The 22,619-nt window shown below is 36.2% G+C and overlaps 1 protein-coding gene across 1 annotated transcript in view; it reads right to left on the bottom strand.

Moving 5' to 3' along the window:
• CUBN (cubilin) overlaps nucleotides 1-22,619 on the bottom strand; it is a 251,860-nt gene that overhangs the window by 183,849 nt on the left and 45,392 nt on the right. The window contains exons 22-27 of the mRNA XM_045858052.1: nucleotides 21,716-21,846; nucleotides 7,936-8,128; nucleotides 6,470-6,630; nucleotides 5,873-6,054; nucleotides 4,887-5,043; nucleotides 2,356-2,543 (exon numbers count right to left, since the gene is read on the bottom strand). Coding sequence (XP_045714008.1) covers nucleotides 2,356-2,543; nucleotides 4,887-5,043; nucleotides 5,873-6,054; nucleotides 6,470-6,630; nucleotides 7,936-8,128; nucleotides 21,716-21,846 — 1,012 coding nt within the window. The remainder of the gene's footprint in view (nucleotides 1-2,355; nucleotides 2,544-4,886; nucleotides 5,044-5,872; nucleotides 6,055-6,469; nucleotides 6,631-7,935; nucleotides 8,129-21,715; nucleotides 21,847-22,619) is intronic.

The raw sequence follows: 22,619 nt of genomic DNA, 5'->3' as shown, positions 1-22,619 counted from the left end.
GTCCAGAGGTAGGCACTCTAGGCCCTGGAAAGGTTTCATTTCATTTCCTCCACATTCTTATTGCCAAAGCCTCCTTTAAAGTCTAGTTCAAAAGCTCCCTCTTCACTGCAGCTTTCTCCATCATGTTTTATCAAATCACAACCTGGGGCCTAGCACATTGTAACATATGCACTGCTTGCAAGGTCGTGAGATCTATCTCAGTTTGTGCTCAAAGTGACAGAATTGCAATGACTGTGTAGGACTTATACCAAAAGGCCAGTTTGGAATTCAGTTTTTTCTCATTAGTTAGTAGCTATCATTAGGCTGATGTTAAAATATGGCCGTGACATTCAATTTCCCCTGAACTTACTAAACTCTTATAAGATTCCAACTCTATAAGCAGTCCCTGGGTTATAAAGTTAGTAGAAGACAGCTTCCACCTTCACAGATCTTGGAGTGCAGTAGGGCATATGGATACAATCACAACTGGTAAAACTATAGTATAGCCTGCTGTGTTTGTGGTATGAACAGGGGCTTTGAAAGCAACTTTGCAACTTTTTTTGTAAAGAATCATCAAGATCTCACCATGTGAAGAAAAGAAAAAATGGCTCCCCTGGCCAGGTAGCTCAGGTGGTTAGAGCATTGTCCTGATATGCCAAGGTTGCAGGTTTGATCCCTGGTCAGAGCACATACAAGAATTGTCAATGAATGGATAAATAAGTGGAACAACAAATCCATGTCTACCTGTGTCTTTCTTTCTCTTTCTCTCTCTCTCCCTCTCTGTCTCTCTCTCTCTCTCTGTAAAATTCAATTTAAAAATTTTTAGAAAAAGAAAAAGTGGCCACTCCAGGTAATTGAGAAAAGCACACCGTTATTAAGCTTGTGAAGACCATCTAAACACTAGATCAAGGAAAATGGACTTAAAAGCTGTTGTCAAGTTCATACTTCTGTTTGTTTTATGTTGTATCATGTTGTCTTTAAATACTAGTAAATATAACTTTCTAATGGGTGAACACCTTGGCTACTATTTCTATAACATTGAACTTTTCAAAATATAAGGCAAGGGTTCTTTAACTATACAATTATCCCTCAACCAGGCAGTCCATGTAGTCAGGACTTTAGAAAACCTCTCAAAGTATAGGAAGCTTCTTTTTTTCGTTTTGAAAGAGAAAAGTGCTATTCAGAAAAAAAATGCTAACTTTGAACAACCTCAATTGATGGTAGTTTTTTTTTTTTAAGAATTGGTAAAAAGAGGGTTAAAAATGTTACAAGGATAAAGTTTTTTTCTTTTTCCTGAGAATATGTCATCAAAATTACAAATGCTGGATGTTGGAAGTCTTTATAAGAAAGACCTCTGGAAGTTGCTGGTCACCTTAGAGAGAAAAACACGGAACCACTGCGCTGCGGATAGACAGGATGGGGGAGGTGTCCTAGTATTATCTGAGCTGGTACTTGTTACTTCAGAAAAGACTTCTATTGAAAACATCATTCAAATGTACTGTATATTAACAGTGAAGATGAGTATAAAAATGACATGTTAGATGATTCAAAAAGTAATTTTATTAATGAAGAAAACTAGATGTCAACATATATGTAAATTGTTTGAGTAAAATTACTTCATGATGTATGAGAGTGGAAATCAATATTTCTAAATTAATATGATAGTTTATAAACATATATTTTATACATGAATGCATAATTAATTAACAAAACAAAATAGCTGCCTCCCTTTACAATCTATAGCCCTAAAATGTTGAAAAGTTAGCAAAAAGGCTCTTGTAAATAAAATATCTTATGAAAATAGCAGATTACCTCATATTTTGAGTTCCCTAATTTTCAAGCAACTTTTATTGCATAGCATTGTATATAGAGAGTTGAGTAAGAGTCACTGGTGGTCATTATTATAACAAACAGAAACTTCTGTTTTACAAAAAAGAAAAATTGACTAAAATGTGCATAAATTCATGGAAACATACCATGATTCTTAGTATCAGGCAAATTAAATAAAGCCACGAAATCCAAACATTTTTCTGATCTCTTGTTTATAGAGAGAAAACATAAAAACAACTGATAAAAAATAGAAGTTATTCTTCTACTTCTGTATTATTTAAATAATATGAGGCCAGTCAGTCCAGAAATTATAATGAAACCTAAAAACATAGATAGTTCTTTGTGTATATAATTTAGGAAATTAAATATTAAGATAAGGCAGAGAATATGCATGAATATTCTTGTTAAACACCGTGGCTAGTTGGTGTATTACAGGTGTGTAGGATAGGGTTAGGAATTTGGTTCTGCAAAACATTACTACTCGTAGTTTGGCTTGCCAAACATGATCAGAAAAGACAGCGATTTACTTTGCTTCAGAATACATACCTCTAAATAGTCTGTGGAGCAGTTTATGTGATTTTCCAATTCAAAGTCTAAAAATGTGTAATTCACGGTGTTGCCAGTTGTTGCTTGGATGGTCCAGTTGCAACGTTGATTTTCAGAGTAGGGATTTGGAAAATGTATACTCTCTAAGATGCCATGGGTTTGATTCACAATCATCACGTTCTTACATGCTGGAAAAAATAACCATGATTGTTAGGATCCATTATCAAATATGTTAAAATTGCTCCAAAATGTGTGTGAGATTTCTTTTTCAAAGATCTAGGTTTAAAAAGTGTGTGTGTGTATGTGTGTTTCACAATATATATATTTGATGTGGTATTTTTAGAGTGAAAGGGTCTCCACTAGAACAAATGTGCAATAATGCTTAAGTGAATTCACCAACTTTAAAGGATCATGAAAATTGCCTTTGTTACTCGGGCATCCTATTCCTGTGATTTGGTGGAATGCTGAATAGCTCAGCGCTGCTCAGAGATTTGTTTGTTTAGAGAAGTGCATTAAACATTCTATGCTTCTGTTTGTCTAACTTTAACATTTAGAAGGGACAGAAATCTTGACCTTTAAATTCAACAGTTTAAAAACACAAAGTTCTATGTGAATGCTAAAAATGAATAACAACATGGCTTTGTTGAATTCAAAAGTCAGCATGAAATTCACAATAAAGGCTCCACTATTCCTCTAGTTAGTCATCAGGAAGTACCAAACAAATAGGGGAATGTACAGGATTTAAAGAAAACTGAAAGTCTTAAACTTTTTAAAAAAGTCTTCAATCCGATGGTGGCATTTTCTTCAGGTTATTTTTCAACCAAACTATCCTAGGTAACTGTGGACTAGGTGTGGTTTGTCCTGGCAGTCAGTACCAAATTCAACCAAGCCTAATGATTTGTCTTTATTATATCGTCTGCCTGATGTGTATTAAAAATTGGGAAAATAAATATTACATAGAAAAAGTCGTCTCTGAAGAATGTGGTTCATATGCATTTCTCCCACCACACAGCATCCTGGCAGATGCCTGGAGCATACCATTTCTAAACTTTGGTTTGAAAAAGTAAACACTTGTGGCTCTTCAAAAAATCTGCCTTTGCTGGAGTAGGGGAATGCTCAAACTGTTTCTCTTTGAATACTTTTAGGGCACAATCCTGTCTGCAGAGGACTTCTAAAGATGATCTTGTGGTTTTAGATGCCTGCAAGAAGTTACACCGGTTAGGCAGACAGGTCCCGTGAGCCCCAGTGACAACAAAACTGGGCAGAGGAAAATATATTCTGTTAACTCACAGGGGCTGCTGTCAGTGCTCGAAGATCATACTATCTGCAAACCTCTAATTTCAAATGGCAAATTACAGAGAAAATCTCACTGGTTACCTCTGATTTTTACCTTTAAGGACCTATGTGCACTAAATTGTTCCTTTAGTGTTCTGCAATTGTGAGAGAAAAATAAAATATCATAGAAATAAAAAGTAACTGATAAACAAATTAGCACAGCAATAATAAAATGAGAGAAAGTATTATATGCTCAACCGGATATACCCTTGCTAAAATTTCGGAGGGCTTTTCATGCACTAATGATGAATTTCTAAAGAATAAATTACATATAATTAAAACTCAGTATTCAAAACTCTCTACAGTTCAGCCTAACCCCCAGATATAAGTGAATATGAGTCTTCAAATTTACACGAAGTTAAACATAAATATTCTCAACTAATCCAAAGGTATATTGTAAATTCAGATGATAATTTTGTGACTTCAATTCCATTTTTAGGTAGTTGTGTCAAAATTATGAATAAAATTAGATTTAGTGGGACAAGGAATGGTACTTTCAAAAACAGAAGTGTTTATTAAGTAACAAATCAAGAAAACCTTGTTCCTGAATGTCCATTTTGAAGCTAGCTGGAAAGTTTAATTCTAGGGCTAGAAAGGGGCTTTCACAATCACCTAATTGAATTTTTTTTTTAAGAGAAAAAGTCCTGGAACCCCAGAGAAGAAAGGTGACCTTCCCAGGCAGGATAAACCCCTCAGCCCCTGGACTTTCTGTTCAAAACTTTAATTCCACCAGGCAGCCTTACGGGAAAGCAGATTTTAATATGACATCTCTACAAAGACCAGATTTTTCCACAGTCAAGGATGTACCTATTCTATGTGTGACTCACAAGGCCCATACTACCTTTTGCAGTACAAGACAAAAAAAAAAATGTGTGGGAGATAGCATGTACAATGGAATAATGTCTAATTAGAAAATCACAATGTTTGATATAAATGAAAACTCATTAGCTATTAATCTGTTAAACTGCTCTTTAGCTGCATTGCAAGTATTTCAGCATATTTTACCACATGCTTTAGTTATATGATAAATTTAATGCATGAGCATTTCTCCCTCAAGTAGTTAAAATTTTCTCAGTAAGTAGATAAGATTTATTTCAATGGCTCAAACAAGTGGCTTATCCTTATTTTAGTTTGTTTCATTCACCAAAAGATTGAAGGCCCACTGCAGGCATCAAGCAGCCAGTATACATACTTACTCTGCTGGTATTTGGCCAGGAAGCCACCTCCTTGCTGACCTTCATCTGTCCTCAGTTTTAAAAACATGCTGTCTCCACTAGACCGAATGAGAGGTGGTTTCTCACTCCCACAGAGCTGAGTGAGCAGATGAGAGGTGATACTTGGGCCATCATATACCTTCAGTAAAATATTGTAAATGTCAGATGACATGGCTTTAAATATGTAAATAATTATGTAAAGGCAACTGCAATCTTTAAGAACTGGAGAAGAAATACATATATGACATAACAAAAGACTAACCCTGAATCAGTATATCTTTAAAAACTACATTTCAATGTCTACAGATCTGGGCCGTGAACTGGGGCCACTTAGTCACGGTTGCATATAGTAGTAAACGTGTGAACCCAGGTTGAAAACTGAAGATTGAAAAATAAAAGACTAATACATATTTTTGAGACCATACCGGTTATCAGTGGTTCTCCTTGTTTTTTTATTTCATAGTTTATAATTTATAACATTTTAATAAATTTTTAGATTTAGATTGCTTTCAATGGAAAAGGCAGAATTTCTGGCACTGTAAAAAGTCATACATGGATGACTTCAATTACCTTTTCTAACTCACCATGTGGTCCTCTAAACTGTCATTTCGCACTGCATATATAGAAAGTACATAGATAATAATTGTTATAAATCTCATAACCCCTTTCAGTAAGCTTTAAATCATATTTAATATATCTTAATATTTAGTGCATATATTGTTCACATTCAATATATTTTAACACATGTATCTAAATACCTAGTCATTCAGTAATACAGGCTATACTTAGAAGACAAGTCATTTTCATCAAATTTTCTTTTAATTTTTTATTCTGTTTAAAATGTTTATGCGGATGCTTTGTGTAAATGTTCCCCTCTTTCAAATCTCAAAAATAAAAAATAAATGCACTTAATGTGTGTTGGGCCAGGAGGAAGCAGTGGATGATACGACTGAAACTTGTATACATACAGCCAGATAATCTAAAGTACAGTCTGGATGATGCTCCAGGTGAAACTCTTCAAATTCCAGCTCAAACGGGCTGCCATGGCTGGACTTCAACAACCAGTAGCATTCGGAGCTGTGGTAATAGGGCATTGGGTAGTTGGGGGATGTGAACGTGCCCGTGGGAGTGGTGAGATTGCCCCCGCAGCCTGTCGGAGAAAGAGATGCAGTGAGGCATTGCCTTTCTTTCTGGTAAAACTGAGCCTTCTTATCTATATCAAATTGGCGCTACTGTTTCTCCTTCTTTTAACCAAAATTTCAAAACAACTACATCACCAAAGAGTAGCTAGCCTAGAATCCCAATTCATGTCAATGTACTTTCCTTTCTTGACCAAGACGACCAGCTTAATGAAATATACCATGAAGCCAGAACATTTTCCCTTACTTTGTCTTTCAAAAACAAAAGGCTGCTATTAATTCAGAAATATTTACAATGTTGAAGTTTATTATACATAGTAATCACAAAATGCAGATGGAAAAATATGAATAAGAGTATGACAGTGCAAAAACCAAAATACCAACTCAATTGGACTCAACAATAAAAGATAGCTTTTTGCTATTTACCTGTTAATGATCCATCCCAGTAAGCTGAGAATCCAGACTTTGACTCAAAGAAGTCGCTCTTAAATTGCAACCATAATTTGTTACTGTGAGAGATGATTCTTGGAGGTGGGTTTGGGCCACAATATTTTCCCAGGAGTGGTGAAGTTTCATAGCCTCCATCTCTGTAACAAAATACAGGTATGAACATTCATTGGGTTATTGATAATATTACTGTATAAACATTTAACATTATTTGAACTTTGAGATTACAAACAGATTAGTTTATGCCAAACAATGTCTCCCAAAAATACTCTAAAAAAGCAACACTTCAAGTTTTCAATTTATTAAGTAGTATTGAAGAATTTAATAAGGAATAACCATCATTTATGGTTGGCATAACATTTGCCATAGTCAACTGCAAACTGAGACATAGTGTTTAGTCTTCTCCTTCTCAAGTACAGTGTCTGGCAAATGTCAGAGAACACCAGATAAAAAAAACCATACTTATTAAAAGTATAAAAAAATGTTGTTTAATTTTACAGAGGAAGCCTGACATGTTTTCCTTTAAAAATTTTTCTTCTAAGAAAATATTTAAAACATATCATATCTGATTTACATAGCAAAATTTTTAAAATAATTCTGTCTTCAAGAACTTCTGGAGTCTTAATTCTAGTTTATAATCTGCAGCTTATTTTAGAAAAAGGATTCACTCAACATTAAAACCCAATGATTAATTTTTATAAATTAAGACAATTATGATATTTTAGAATGATATGGGACAATTGTGATTTCTGTTTAGTTCCTTACTTTATATCATAGAATAAACTTTACTATAAAATAGTGTAAGATTCCAGGCTTTTAAAATGCTAAATAAAATATTTAACACTATGCATACCGAATCGATTAACCAAATTTAACTCATTTAAAGATCTGGAGAGATGTCAGTAGATAGGCTAACTTACCTTTACTGCAAATACAACATACTAATCACATTCTTTCAAAGTAGCAAAGATTTAAAGAAAGTACGTCTTGCACTGAAATTGGTAAGTCTAGGCTTCTATTATCTGAACACGTAAACTCTGTGAAAACCTTAAGATAAAGTTGCTGTTTAAGCATCATTTTGTGATACAGACTAACTGGACACTGAACAGCTTAAAATTTAAACTGATGTTACATAAAGTAATTACTCAACAATAGCAAGTATCTAATTTCAGAGTGGTAGTACATTTGTTTACTCTGCCCAAATAAAATCTGGAGTCTATTTTCAAACAGTCCCAGTTAAAGAATCCTTTCAAAATAACCACAGAATCTTACACAATTTTCTGTTCTTCTAGTAACTCAGACTCCAAATAACAAACTTTATATCTTACAAAAAAGAGGACTATAAGGAGTTTTATAGAGAATTTCTATGTTTTTTCATTAACCTTTCTGGGAAAGATTATGAATAAAAATAGTGAGAAACAGTATGATGAAACAAAGATGCACACCTGATCTCCACGAAATCTGCCACACATGCTCCCGCAATGGCCTCCTCCAAGCTGAAGTTCGTGAAGTGCAGTGCGATCTGTTGGCTGGTTCCCACGGAGATCCTGTAAACGCAGTGCCAGTTGTCGGGGTAGTTGTTGGGGAAGTTTGGAGAAGTGAGTGTACCAGAGTCTTCGGTGTAGTCTTCCAAGCATACTGTGAAAGAAAGAGACCATGACAGAGAAAATAAAAAATATTACACTACATTCATAAAACATTCAGTAATATATACTCGATTAATTTATGCCAAAGCACTCGATTTTTAATAGGCCATTCTGGAATGTTCAAAGAATAATTTTATTTCAAAATGGAGTTTTTGAAATCTCAAAGTCAAAAACAATTATTAATAGTAAACCCAAGCTAAGTGGTGGAAATTTGCTATATATATAAGTAAACAAATTTTTATGTTCTTGGGAGTATTATAATTTTTCTAATTCATGCAAATTACCATAAACATTAAAAATGAGTCTCCACTACAGAAATCATAACCAGGGCCTAGAAATAATTTAACTCTGTTCTCCTTCTCACAGGCTTCCTTTCAAATGGTTTTCACCAAAGTGTGGATTTATGAGAAATGACAAAGCAGGCACCTCAGTTATGAGGTGAGGAACAGATGAGACTCGGGACCAGAGTAACCCCGAATCAATGCCCAGCTCAAACGCTGACAAGCTGTGAACCTTGGACAAGTTACTTCACCCCTCTGAGCTCCACCTTTAAAATGGAGATGGTGACTATCTTTGAGTATGCGTGTAAAACTTAGAGACAATGCAATTAAAGGCCTTGGCACAGGGTATGTACTCAATAAATGGTAGTAATCGCCATTATGTTTCAAACTAAACCAGAAAGTTGTAAGAAAAATGAGCATAAATTATGAGGAATAAATGAGATCACGTAAAACATTTACACAGTACTGGGACAATCTTTGTTCTAAATAAATGTTAACTGTTCTATTGAAATACTTTAAGAGTTTAACTTTACTAGTCAGTCCTTCAGACTCCATATTTACTACCCAACCCACTCAGTCCTTATGCTCTTTGAATCTGAGATATTTCTCAAAGAAAATCTGGTTTGAAAGCATTGTTAATGTATCTTCGGTTAAATCCTACTAATATAAATGTAGGGTGAAGGAGTAGACACAGATCTCCTATTGAAAGATTTGGGGGGGAGAATAAATTATTAACTTAATCATTAGTAAAAAAAAAAAAAAAGGATGTTTAGGTATGCTATTTCCCCAGCTGCTATTGTGTAATCATACTCAGAAAAGAACAGAGGAACCTCTGGTATTGAGTGCACAGAGACCTACAGGAAATATTGCAGGTTCTACTGCCTATGTATAGCTCTCAGAGTAACAGGTATTCACCAGCTATTTAGTTTACTCTATTTTAAGCAGCAAGCAATCAAGGCTTGACTATATTAAAGGAATCAACAGTAATATTTTTGTATATTTTCTGTAATTTTTAAAGATTTTATTTATTTTATTTTTAGAGGGGGGGAAAGGGAGGGGTAAAGAGAGGGAGAGAAACACTGATGTGAGAGAGAAACATTGACCAGTTGCTTCTTGCACATGCCCCAACCTGGGACAGAACCTGCCACCCATGCATGTGCCCTGACTGGGAATCGAACCAGTGATTTTTTGCTTTGCAGAACAATGCCCAGCCACCTGAGCCACACTAATCATGGTTTTTGTTTATTTTTGCATAATTTCTCAAGCTATTTCTTCAAGGGTAAAGAAAGGAAGAAAAGGAGGGAGGACAAAAACCAGGAAAAGACAGGGGAGGGAGGAAGGGGGGCAGAGAGAGAGCAGTGAGAACAGAGGTGATAGATTAAGTGTTATAGACCCGGTATTAAGATAAAAATTCATGGATCACATGGACATTATGTCCAATGTGACATTTTTTGAGCTGGGCTGAGCTGGCAGAACTGAGACTCACTGACTACTCCAATATTCAGATAGCTTTAGCCAGTAAATCAAATATCTAGCAAATTATCTGTTCCTGTCAGGTGTACTTAAAGGGATAATATTTCTTGCTTACCCACTCTACTCCCAGAGGGGAAATACAAATGTACTGAATATTTCTAACGCAACTTGCAATAAGTCTAAAGCAGAATGGAATGTATAATCAGGTTCCCATGTAAAGAAACCTAATTTAATGAAATTTTTGAGAAGTAGTGATGAGTAATTTTCCTGTACCTTGCCCAGATGCAAGTCATTATTGCTGCATCAAGGTGTTTGTTTGTTAATCCTTGCTGAAATTTTGATTTACATATCAATCTTCTTTTCTGTTGCTGGCACAAAGATAAACACATTCCCTAATGTATTTAAATGATATTTACACTTCACTTTGTCTGAAATGCTTTCTCTAACAACTTCCCCTCCTCTCTCAACACACCCTTTAACAAATAAACTCTTACCTATCATTTAAGGTCAAATTCAAGCATCACTTCCTTTGTGAAGACTTTCCTACTCAAGTAAAATTAATTTCCTTTTGCTCAATAAAACTTTATGCAAACAGTAATTTGAGTCCCAAACATATTTTATTGCAGTTGTTCTTACATGAATATTTTTCCTCTACTAGGTTTTCAAATATAAACAGCACCTTATTAACCATTAACTTTCACTTACCACACTCCTGGCCCAGATCACATCTAGTAAGCACTTGTTAAAATTATATTCCACGATGTATTGAAAACTGAGAGGGGTGGGACACCTATCTAATTTCCTCCCACCCCATTATTCCCTCCACTTTCCTCACCTCATTTTTTCTTTCCTTCCTATCATCTCTCCTGAGTCAGATGAGATTCTTTAATGTTTTTATAATGTGTATCAATTCTCAATTGTAGAAATGTCTGCTTCCAGCCCTGATAAGTAAATGGTACTAGACTAGTCCCTCTCCAGAGCAACCATAATAATAATGTAATTCTGTCTACCTGCCCCCTTTTAATGAAGTTTTAGCTATATCATTTCATTCTATTTATATGATAAATTCTAACTTGCTATTATTTTTGCTTTGAATCATTAGTTGTCTTTTAAAGAAATAATGAGAAGAAAAAGCAATCTATATTTTTCCAGTTATTTACCATTTCTGTTGTTCTTCATTCCTTCTTGTAGATACATATTTCTCTTTGGTATAATTTCCCTTTGGTGTGATGGACATAGTAATTCATGTAGTGTAAGTATTCTAGTGATAAATATTCTCAACTTTGGTTTGTCTAAAAATGTCTTTCTTGCCCTATCAATTTGAAAACACTTTTTGCTGGATAATTAAATCTCCCCTCCAACCCTTTAATAATGCATCCCATTTCCTTTTTACCACCATTGTCTCTATTCAGAACCCAGCTGTCATTCCTACCATGGTCTCCCTGTGTACAAGGTGTCCTTTTCCTCTTTGTGTCCCATATTTTTTGTGAAATGGCAAGAGGAATGTGTGAAATGTAAAGTGTCAGGTTCAGTAGAAGACGTGAAGTGTGAAGTGGTAGCTTATTAACTCTAAGCAAACTTACTGATAAGTCAAGAACGTATATTGTTAGCCTTAGAGCAAACCTGAGGTAAAACGAGGTATCATTGAAAAGCCAATGAAGGAAATAGAATGGAAGTCCAAAAACAAGGTGGAAAAGTAACGAAGAAGAGGAAGGCATCTATGTAAACCCAAATGTAACATCATCTGTCAGTAGCAAAGGAGCAAACGCTTCCCCCTCAAGGCTAAGAACAAGACCAGTGTGTACAATCTCATTCTTTCTACTCAACATCATACAGAAGGTAGTAGTCATGGCAAATAAGGCAAAGAGAGAGAGACAGAGAGATATTAAAAAGGAGAAAATAAAATGGCCCTTATTCACAGATATGATCGACTATAGAATACACTAAGGAATCTAAAAATTTACTAGGACTAATAACTGAATTTAACAAGAAACAGCATACAACATAAGAATCTTTCAAAAATAGTGCTCAAATAATTAAATACCATTTGAAAAGCAAACAGACAAACTTGGGTACATAACTCATATGATATAGAAAAATTAACTCAAAATGTATTATAAACATAAACATAAAAAATCAAACTATGAAATTTGTATAAAAATGCACAAGGGAAAATCTTCACAACGTTAGTAAGCACACATTTCTTAGCCAACACACACACACATGCTAACCACAAAAGAAAAAGACATATTAGACTTCTGTTCTTCAAACGATACCATAAGAAAAATAAAAGACTAGCTGTACACACTGGGAAAAAATATTTGCAATATATTTATCTGAGAAAGTATATACTTGTATCCAGAATATATATGACATACAACAAGACAAAAAACACAAACAAAAATGAACAAGACTATTTTAATGAACACCTCACAAAACAAGACATGTAAATTATCGATAAGTATGTGAAAAGGTATTCAGCACTATTAGGCACCAGAGACATACAAATTAAAACAACAGTGAGGCACCACTATACAACTACTAGAGGCTAAAAATTAAGAGACTGATAATACCAAGGGTTGCCAAAGATGTGGAGAAAGTAGGCTTCTCATTCATTGTAGGCAGGAATATAAAATGATATAACCACTTTGGAAAAAATGTCTAGCAGTTTGTCATAAAATTAAATATAACATTACCATGTGACCCAGAAATTCTACCCTTAGGTGTTACCCAAGAGAAAGGATAACATAAGTCCACAAAAACTTTTATATCAATGTTCATAGCAGCTTATTTCATAATAGCTAAAAACCAGAAACAACCCAACTGTCTGGATAATCAAATTGTGATATTTCTGTACAATCAAAGGTTATTCATTAATAAAAAGAAAAAACTGGTTTTAAATAGAACCACATAAAGACATTAGAGAGGCATTACACTAAATGTAAGAAGCCAGTGAAGTAAGCCAGGCAGTGAAAGACAAATACCATATGATCTCACCTATAAGTGGAACCTAATTAACAAAACGAACTGGCAAGGAAAATATAACCAGGGACATTGAAATCGACAACAAACTGACAGTAACCAGAGGGGAGGGGAAAGGGAAATAATGTGGGAAAGAAGGGAAAGGGACTTAAATGAACATGAATGAGGTACCCATGGACACAGCCAAGAGAGGTGGGATTGAGGGTGGGAGGTGGGCGTGTGTAGGGCGAGAGAAAGTTGTGGTGGGAAAATGGAGATGACTATATTAGAACATCAATAAAAAAAGTTTAAAAATAAAGAAAGAAAGAAGCCAAACATAAAAGAGTGCATACTGTGTGTTCCCACTCATACCTGTCTTTTGACCAGGCAGAACTACTCAACAGTGATAACAATCAGGCCTGCAGGTGTTGAAATGAAACATGTAAAGGGATCCATCAAGGAGACCCTAGGATACTTCCTGGGATGATAAAAGTGTTGTATATTTTGAATGAAGTAGTGATTACATGGATACACACATTTATTAAAACTACAGATGAATTTTACCTAATAAGATTACAAAATAAAAATTTATGTTAAAACCTGTGGAGGTCACAGTCAAAACAATTACAGCATAGGTAGTGTGTATCAGAGAGATACATTCATCACTAGCATGTGCTGAAATGCAAGAAAACACTTTAAAAACCCCACAAATTTGCATTTATTATATTTATATAATAAAAATACATGATTTTTTATTTATGTTCAGTTACAATCTAGAAAATATTAAATAAATAAATATAAAACCATGAAGAATAAAATTTTTGCTTTTCAAATAGTGGAGACATGGATATTGCTCAAAATGCAAGCAAAAACCATCTTTAGCATTAATTAATCAGAACTTTTAATAGTTGGCTCTGCAGAGCATCTCTATCATTGCAAACGATATTGCCCTGCTCAAGGCACCAGCACAGACCGGAGTCTGCAGTGTCTCTCAGATACTATCAAATACCACATGCCCTTATGAAACACATGTTATAACCAAATCAATAGCTTAAACATTATGGTTTGGCATTAGTCACCTACAAACATGCAGCTAATCATGACCTTGAATGTACATACTCAATATATGGAACAATATTTAAGAAAAGAGTTTGTATCTCTCAGGTCAGCCATGACCTCCTCAGGGTTAAAAGTGTGTAAGTTCTGTATGAAAACAGGTTGAGTTCTCTAAAGGAAGTCCACTAAATAATTCAAATATCCAATAAATAATATATAAATTTAAAATAGAACAATACAAAATATTTTTGAAATTACACCTGCTATAAATATTAACAATATAATATTTAATATTAAAATTTGGTTGTAGTTATGAGTTTCACATATCTAATTATACATAGAGAAAAACACATTCACAGAACTTAATGTATCTATTGCTTTAAAGGCTAGTAACTCCTCTTATCTGACATTGAAGTCTGTACACAATGTTTATGTTTTCTTCCCTTGACAGAATAAATGACTCCTTTTAGAATAATACTAATACAGAGAAATGTGAATGTTAGGCTTTGGTTTCCTTTTATACTTTGCAATAAGCACAAATAATTAAAATTGAATCTATTCCCACAATTGTGTGTTGGCATAATTCTTACTACATCAATACAAAATGCAAACATAAAAAATGCCTTTTGTTTATGACTTACGTTGCCAAAGGAAAACTCATATCCAGTGGCAGTTTGCCTTTTATGAAACTCTAACAACATTTACAAAGAGATGAAGAAGAAAAGTACTATTTCTTCCATCCACTATATTCAACTGAGCTAGCAATGGAAAAGCACATCTCTGAAGATCAAAGACAATGATTGATAAGCCCTGCATATCTTTCTTTCTTACCAACCTCAAAAAAAAAAGTTAAGAAAGAAGAGAAGAAATATACAAATTTCCTCTGTGGACCATTACAAAACCATAAAGCTATATCTTTCTTAAAAATCACAATGCATCTTTGCCTCCATTAAGCATGCTCAAATAACTTTCAGTAAGAGCATTCAACTCATTATGAAAGAGGAAAGTTCCAAGGCATGGACAATCCCTCCAAACCACAAAGCAACAATGGTATCAGTCCCATACGATTTGGGTGACAGGGGTAGGACACAGGGGTCCTGTGCTTTTGAGGATGTATTTCTTAGGGAGACCCTAGATTATGGGGAACTGTCCCATCACCTCCCTTCTTTGCCTCATGTAATTACGTGGTTATCCAATTACATTAGGGATCGATCTCTAAGTGGTACTTTCTGAAATCAGTCATGAGTCGTTTTGTGTCTGCATGCATACATGACTGCAAATTTTCTAGATATTGGTTAATAATAGTCAAAGCAGGAACCATCCACTTCTATTGGCGCATTTGATACAACATTTTTCCAAGCGAATCTTTGTGGGAAGGTAAAATTACGGATCCAATTTCTTTTTTAGGAAAGAAGAAGCCTCCCCAACTAAAATCTAACATTTCGCTCTACAATTTGCTGCTAGGTGGTCATGGGCACGGCTTTTTATTCTTCCTCACAGATGACCAATTCAGATGAATAGGAATATCAGCCAACTCACTAAAGCAGCTATTGTACAGTTGCACTTGGACATCGGTCATTATATTTGAAACCAGGCACAGTCACCATGCTTTACAACTATTATGTAATAGTCATAGAATGTACCATTTTATCTTCCCCAACTATGTGAAACAGTGGTCACTATAACCTCTGCTTTTTAGAGAGGTGGGGATAAAAGATCTGAGACCCCTGAAGGTTAACTTTTAAAATCAGTTATTTTGGACTTACCAAAGATACAGATTCAAACCCAAGTCCTCCCTTTCCAAATCCCATGCTCTTTAATAACCCCTGGCTTCCCTGTGCAGGACATGTCAGTTCTTGAATGAGAGTGAGTAGAAGAATAGGAATATCGTGATTAGATGTTTTCTTTAGCATTCTCATTCTAAGGATTAAGAAATTAAATGATAAATAAGTCTGGGCTGGGAAGTGCTGGGATACCAATGTATATAAAAATATGAAAAACTTCTGACCATTAAAAAAAATAAATTGCTAAAAGATCAATAGACTTACTAAAAACCCTTTCCAGAGGGGAAAAATATCTGAATATCTCATATTAAAAAACAGAGAATTGAAGGTGGAAAGAACCAGTGAGGCTCTGACGTGCCCAGAGACTTTCCGGATGGTACCAGAGCTGGAGCTAGAACCAAGACTTCTGATTGCGTTGTCAGCCTTCTTTCAGCACAGTGTGGGAAGTTCTTTCTACCACGAGCAGTTGCAGTCCTGTCCACAATTACATCTCCGTTGTAATTACATAGCAATTTATGTGCTGAGACTTGACTGTCAGAGTCTTAAGGAACTGCAAAGTTTCACTAGAATCATTGGAATTGCTCGGCGAAAATCCCCCAGACCTATTTGAATCAGAATTCCTGGGTGGGCCCCTGATACATGAATTTGGAACGAGAAAGTCCCACCCTAAGTTTCTCATGAACAATAGAGTTTGGGAGCATTGTTCTACTGGATTTAACTTTTAAAATAGAACCAGAACTCTCTCTATTATTTTTTTCTAAAGAAACATTCTTTCACCCTTCTGGCAGTCATTTCTTGACTTCCCTCAGATGCGCCTTCACCATTCCGAGGTGACCGATGAGAAACAGCACTGAACACACACTGGGGTGGGGTAGGCGGGAACTCTTGGCCAGAAAGACTGGGAAATACACTAGGGCCCATTTTTAACTTTATTTGATGTGATTCTGACACTTCTTGGCCATTTCACCAATTATAAAGCACTTCTATTTTAGGAAAACAGGAAAGTCTACCACAATTCTGCCATAGCTGTGAACTGAACGTTACCAGCAGCACAACGTGCAGGGTGCAGGGGTGTCCAGCTTGCGGCTGTGGGCTGCATGCAGCCCAGGATGGCTATGAATGCAGCCTGACACAAAACTGTAAATTTACTTAAAACATTATGAGATTTTGGGGGATTACATGTTGCAATGTTTTCAATGTGTAGCCCAAGACAACTCTTCCTGCAGTGTGGCCCAGAGACATAAAAAGGTTGGACACCCTTAGAGCATTTCCAAAAGCTAATCTAGATATGGCAACACAGATTGGATGTTGGGACTGGATTATAGGGAGCCATTTCGCATGGCATGGGAATGTAGCTCAGCCCCCATGTGGAAAACCAGTGGGGAATGAGTCAGCACACAGGACCACACCCACGGAGGGGTTTTCCTGTGGGGAATCAGGCCTGCATTATACCTAGATTGCTATGAGATTTGCTTTTGCTAAAACTCCCTCATCCTGGATTGAGGCAGCAAGTGCTTACTGTAACTTCCTAAAATCTGGGCTAAATCTCCCAAGTATGGAGTGTGACCAGTTCAACCACTTTTTCCCTTGGTCTGTAACATCTTTCTCTTTGAAGTAATTAGCGACATTCTTTCCTTTGTTGTCTGTAAAAGGTAGTCCTTTGCAGCAAACCTGTGCATAGTAAATGAGGACCATCCTCAATGTAATGTGCCCAGAGAAGCAATAAAAGCCTGTCCAGGCAGGGGCTGACACCCTCTCTCTCTCTCTCAGAGAGTGGCCATGTCATCCCTTTTCTCTACAGGACTTCTGTAGTCTGTGTGTATTTGTTCATAGCAGCCACAACACAAAGATCCTGCCAGCCAGGATCCACATCACTGGATTGCTTGGGTTTGGCTTCTAAACCAACGAGCTGTGTTTTCTTCAGAGCATAAATTCAACTCTGGACTTCAATTTCCCTTATGTAAAAAATCAGGTAATTGGACTAGATTAGCATTTCAAACTTTCTGACACACCATAAAAATATGTTTACATCAATCACACACACTCATAGATATTGCAAACAGGTTTCATGAAATAACACTTTACTTGGTATGATAAACCCTAATATTTTCTGTGCTACTCCATAATCTTAGCAAATGCAGGTAGTCACCTAATAAGTTAATGTCATGGCCCACTAATGAGTCATAAATGTTTTAACATTTGAAAAACATTAAACTAGATATTACATGGGTTTTCATCTAATGTTCAAGTAGTAAATACATAAGGTACATCTCCCAGTTCTTTTTTATACTTTTAAAGTTCTCTCTTGGCAGGACTGTATTAATATATATGCAGTCGATGTTGATAGACTATAAAATCACCATTTAAATCCATAAAGTAAACTAATAAAATTTGTAACAAGAAAATTCCACCCCAAGTTTGTTATGAACAGTAGAGTTTGGGAACACTGCATTACTGGATTTAATTTACAAATTAAATTAGTCAAGCAATCTCTCGAAATTCAAATATTTCAAACTTTAGATTAGCAAACATTTAAAACCTAGTGTTATGATCAGTTACTAAGAAAACCTTGAGTTCTAGCCACAAGCTCTTTACTTGTTACTTTTTGTTTCTATTTGCTCCGGCATATCTGGACCATGGCAGAAACAGTGATAGGGGACGGAGTCAAAGCAATGACCAGAAGCCCATCTCTTTCCTCCCAAACACATACTTACAGGCTGACATCACAGCCTGCACTACAGATGGAAAAGTAACTGGATTCAAGTCAGGAAATTTAACCTTTATCAGATCAAGACAGGCAAGACTTCGGCCAAGAAACTCACACCTGTTATGCTGAGGAACTAGAAATCAAGAACCCAAAACTGTCATTATTTCTCTGAAAATAACTTCTGCTAGAGCAATAAAATAGAATGAGAGCCAATGATTGAGCCTCCATGAATGCTTTTCCATGATACCATTTTATTCTGCAGAAAATATAACAAATGACAACTGAAAAGAAAGTGTCCTAACACCTATTTCCAGGTGGGAACTCACTGGAGCACAGGCTGCCTGAAGGGTGCTCCCACCACCTGGCTGTCACCAGCCCAACCCCCACAGCAGCCTCCGGAGCCCCTGCCAGTTCTTTGCTGCACAAAAAGGCAAGCGCCCAGTGACCAGCCTGGCTTAGCCAAGGGGTGGAAAGTGGACACCCTGGCCTGTGATTTCAGCCCTGTCTGACCAAATGAAGGCCAAAGTAATGAGCAGGGAGGCAACACTCGGGGAGGCAGACTGGAATCTTTCCAGCCTGCCGCCTAAGGGTCCTCTTCCCTCTTGTCACTTCACTTGTCTTGCGTTCTTTTTCTCTATCAATTTCCTTTTCTGTCCTGCTTGCTTCTTTCCTTTTTCTTGACTTACTTTTATTTTACCTGCATCTTATCTTTTTGAAAAAAAATTTTTAATTAGAATTTAACATCCAAGCCCTGGCTGGCGTAGCTCAGTGGATTGAGTGCAGGCTGCGAACCAAAGTGTCGCAGGTTCGATTCCCAGTCAGGGCACATGCCTAGGTTGCAGGCCACGGCCCCCAGCAACCACACATTGATGTTTCTCTCTCTCTCTTTCTCCCTCCCTTCCCTCTCTAAAAATAAATAAATAAAATCTTTAAAAAAAAAAGAATTTAACATCCTCCCTGCCAGATTATTTTGATTGTTCTTGGTTCTTCCTGCACTAGATATTGCCTTACTAGCTCGTGTGGTGTGAGCAGAACTGTGTTAGTCATTGCGGAGATATGTCTGACTTTGCATATTGTTACAAAGATTTCCATAACATTTTTGGGAGTCCCTGCCTGCTTTGTATGTTATCTAAGATACAGCTAGTTTATTCATGCAGCAAATTAAACTGCATGAATACAGGGAGTTGATTAAAGCTAGATCTCAAAGATCATCGGATCCAAACTCTTCATTTTACAGATGAGAAAACTGTAGCCCAGAGAGTTCAAGTGACTTCTTCCAAATCATAATCTAATATTCAGTGTGATTCAGGCCAAATACATGAGGCAGAAAAAACTACAAAAGTATGGAAAATTGTGTGCACATTGTAACTTTTTGAAAAGTCAATTTTGGTCATTGGATATTAAACACGTGAAAACAAGTCCATCAAATGTGTCAATTGTATAAAATAACTTGTTTTAATCTCTGTGGGTTTAATTTCCCATGGGTTTGAGCTGGATAATGAACTGTTTCCTAGAAAGGACCCCCACAGAAGAGGAAGGCGTATGATTCTCTCACACTCAGGATTCTGAAGAGATCTGAAGCCATGCTACCAAAACATAGCACTTGAATAACTGCAAAGAACAGTAGTTTTGCCTGAAAAGAAAATTAGTAGCTATCCACTCTGAGGAGAAATAAATGAGAAATTGGGTAGGGATTCTGAATGAGAGATTTTTTTAAATTAATTCATTAGTTAATAGATTATTCGTGGGAGTGGGGACTTTAAAGGATGAGCACCTGGAGCTCTCCAGACGCATGACTTTGTAAGGAGAGCACATCCAGGTACAGGAAAAGCTCCCAGGCCTTTCTCAAGGGAGCAGCAGTGAATTGCAGCATGCTTCCGGGCGATCCACAGGCTGCAGTGCTCAGTCAGCACCTGTCTCCTACAGATTTACACGCTATAGTATTTTGGAGCATTAATTGTCTCTAAAAATGACACAAAAGGAAAACTCAGACTCTCTAAAATGGTATACATCCCAGGTAGGAACATAGTCCTAAAAAACCATGACATTTTCATAAATCCCATAGACTTTGGGGTTGGGGAATCTCTGGTTTACATATTACCTCAAAGACCCTCTGTGCAAAGGATATCTGTTTCCTGTGCTATATTTACAAAGAGCAAAACAATGATGAGAATGACTAAATAGGAAAAATATAATAAAAGGTATAAATGCTGAAAAGGTTTAATTTCATGAAGTAAAATTTAGAAATGTATATTTTGCCAAGAAAGCTTCCATTTCCTGCCATAGAAATCCATGTAGTAGCCGCTTATTCTTATCTGCTGTTGTTCTTTTTCTAATTTCTCAAAACCCATGTTTGGTTTCTTTGGTAAAAGAGAGAGGTTTTATTTTGGTAGAACTTTAAACTCATAAAAAAAACTGTGCCCTGGCTGGTGTGGCTCAGTGGATTGAGTAACAGCCTATGAACCAAAAGGTCACTGGTTCGATTTCTGGTCAGGGTACATGTCTGGGTTGCGGGCCAGGTCCCCAGGTGGGGGTGTCGGAGAGGCAATGGATCAATGTTTCTCTAGCACACTGATGTTTCTCTCCCTCTCTTTCTCCCTCCCTTCTCTTCTTTCTAAAAAATAAAATCTTTTTTTTAAAGATTTTATTCATCCATTTTTAGGGAGGGAAGCGGGGGGGAGAGAGAGGGAGAGAGAGAGAGAGAGAGTGAGAGAGAAACATCAATGTGCGGTTGCTGGGGGTTATGGCCTGCAACCCAGGAATGTCCTCTGGCTGGGAATCGAACCTGGGACACTTTAGTTCCCAGCCCGCGCTCAATCCACTGAGCTACGCCAGCCACGGTCAAAATCTTTTTTAAAAAAGATTATAGTCATATTTTTAAAAGGAAAAATTGTAAGAAATAGCTCCTGAATTTCTTGTACCCAGATTTACTATATATTTGCATGTTGCCCCTTTGCTGTCCCTGTCGTCCCTCCCCTCTCTGACTTGCTCACTCTCTTATCCTCTGAGCCACTTGAAAGTAATTTGAAGACACTGCTTGTCTTTGTTCCTGAAGGCATCAGCGTATAGTTCCTAAGAACAAAAACATTCTCTTACAAAACCACCTTTCCATGATCAAAATTAGAAAATTCAACACTGCTACAATACTCTTGTCTAATCATTATTCCTTTTTTTAATAGGGAAGACACTGAAGTCACTACACTTTTTTCTAAATATAGCTCTCACTGTGTGCCACAGGTTTGGGAATGAAGTATTCTCATAGAAAGTATTTTGTAATGTAGTAAAGGTAACCAAGTATACAAATGCCATTTTGTTACCTGCAGATGCATCAGTTGCTTCATAGTTTATTAAAAAGCCTTCATAAGCCAGGTCAGAGTCAGCTACAAACACAATCTTCAATGAGCTGGTATTGCTGGTAAGAGAGGGTGGGACTGATTTTCCACAATATCTATTTGAAACCAAGAAAGAACATAAGTTTAAATTTTTTTAGTATGCTTGAAATGATAAACCAAAATTAAGATATATTTTAAAAAGTAATAATAATAGCCCCTATTGTCCTTAAAAAATACAAATATATTTTAGGCACAAACATTTACAAGTCGTGAAGACCTTAGTCATGACTGCTTCCCTGAAACAGTTTTGCTTTTCATCCTCACATGAGGACATTTTTAACATGACCTTTAGAGAGAGAGGAATGGAGAGAGAGTAACATCAATGCAAGAGAGAAGCATCAATTGGTTGCCTTCAGTATGTTCTGGGATCGGGGATAGAACCCACAACCTAGGTATATGCCTTGACTGGGAATCAAACCTGCAGTCCTTTGGTTATGGGAGGATGCTTTAACCAACTGAGCCACACAGGGCAGGGCTCCCTGAAACAGTTTTATGTGTGTATCTAGCTACATGAGTTGTCATTTATAAGTTTAGTGAAATTAGAAATTACAAGCTATACTAGGTTGCCATATAATATATTATTGAACTTACTAACAGAAATGTACTGTATTTTTCGGACCATAAGATGCACCTAGGTTTTAGAAGAGAAAAATAGGGAAAAAAAATTCTGAAGCAAAAAATATGGTAGAATATTTAATAACATAAATAACATAATATTTCAGCAATGTAAATGTAAACAGGATTCAACAGCAGCATTAACCATTATTCCTCCCAAATTTGGGAGGGGGTGGGGGAAAGAGTGTATCTTATAGTCCACAAAATACAGTAA

Source organism: Phyllostomus hastatus, unplaced genomic scaffold (genome assembly GCF_019186645.2).
Source record: "Phyllostomus hastatus isolate PE091 unplaced genomic scaffold, TTU_PhHast_1.1 phas_scaffold_1674, whole genome shotgun sequence".
NCBI classification, from domain to species: Eukaryota; Metazoa; Chordata; class Mammalia; order Chiroptera; family Phyllostomidae; genus Phyllostomus; species Phyllostomus hastatus.
Note: the sequence above shows the minus strand (reverse complement) of the source record. Positions and strands in the feature narration are given on the sequence as shown.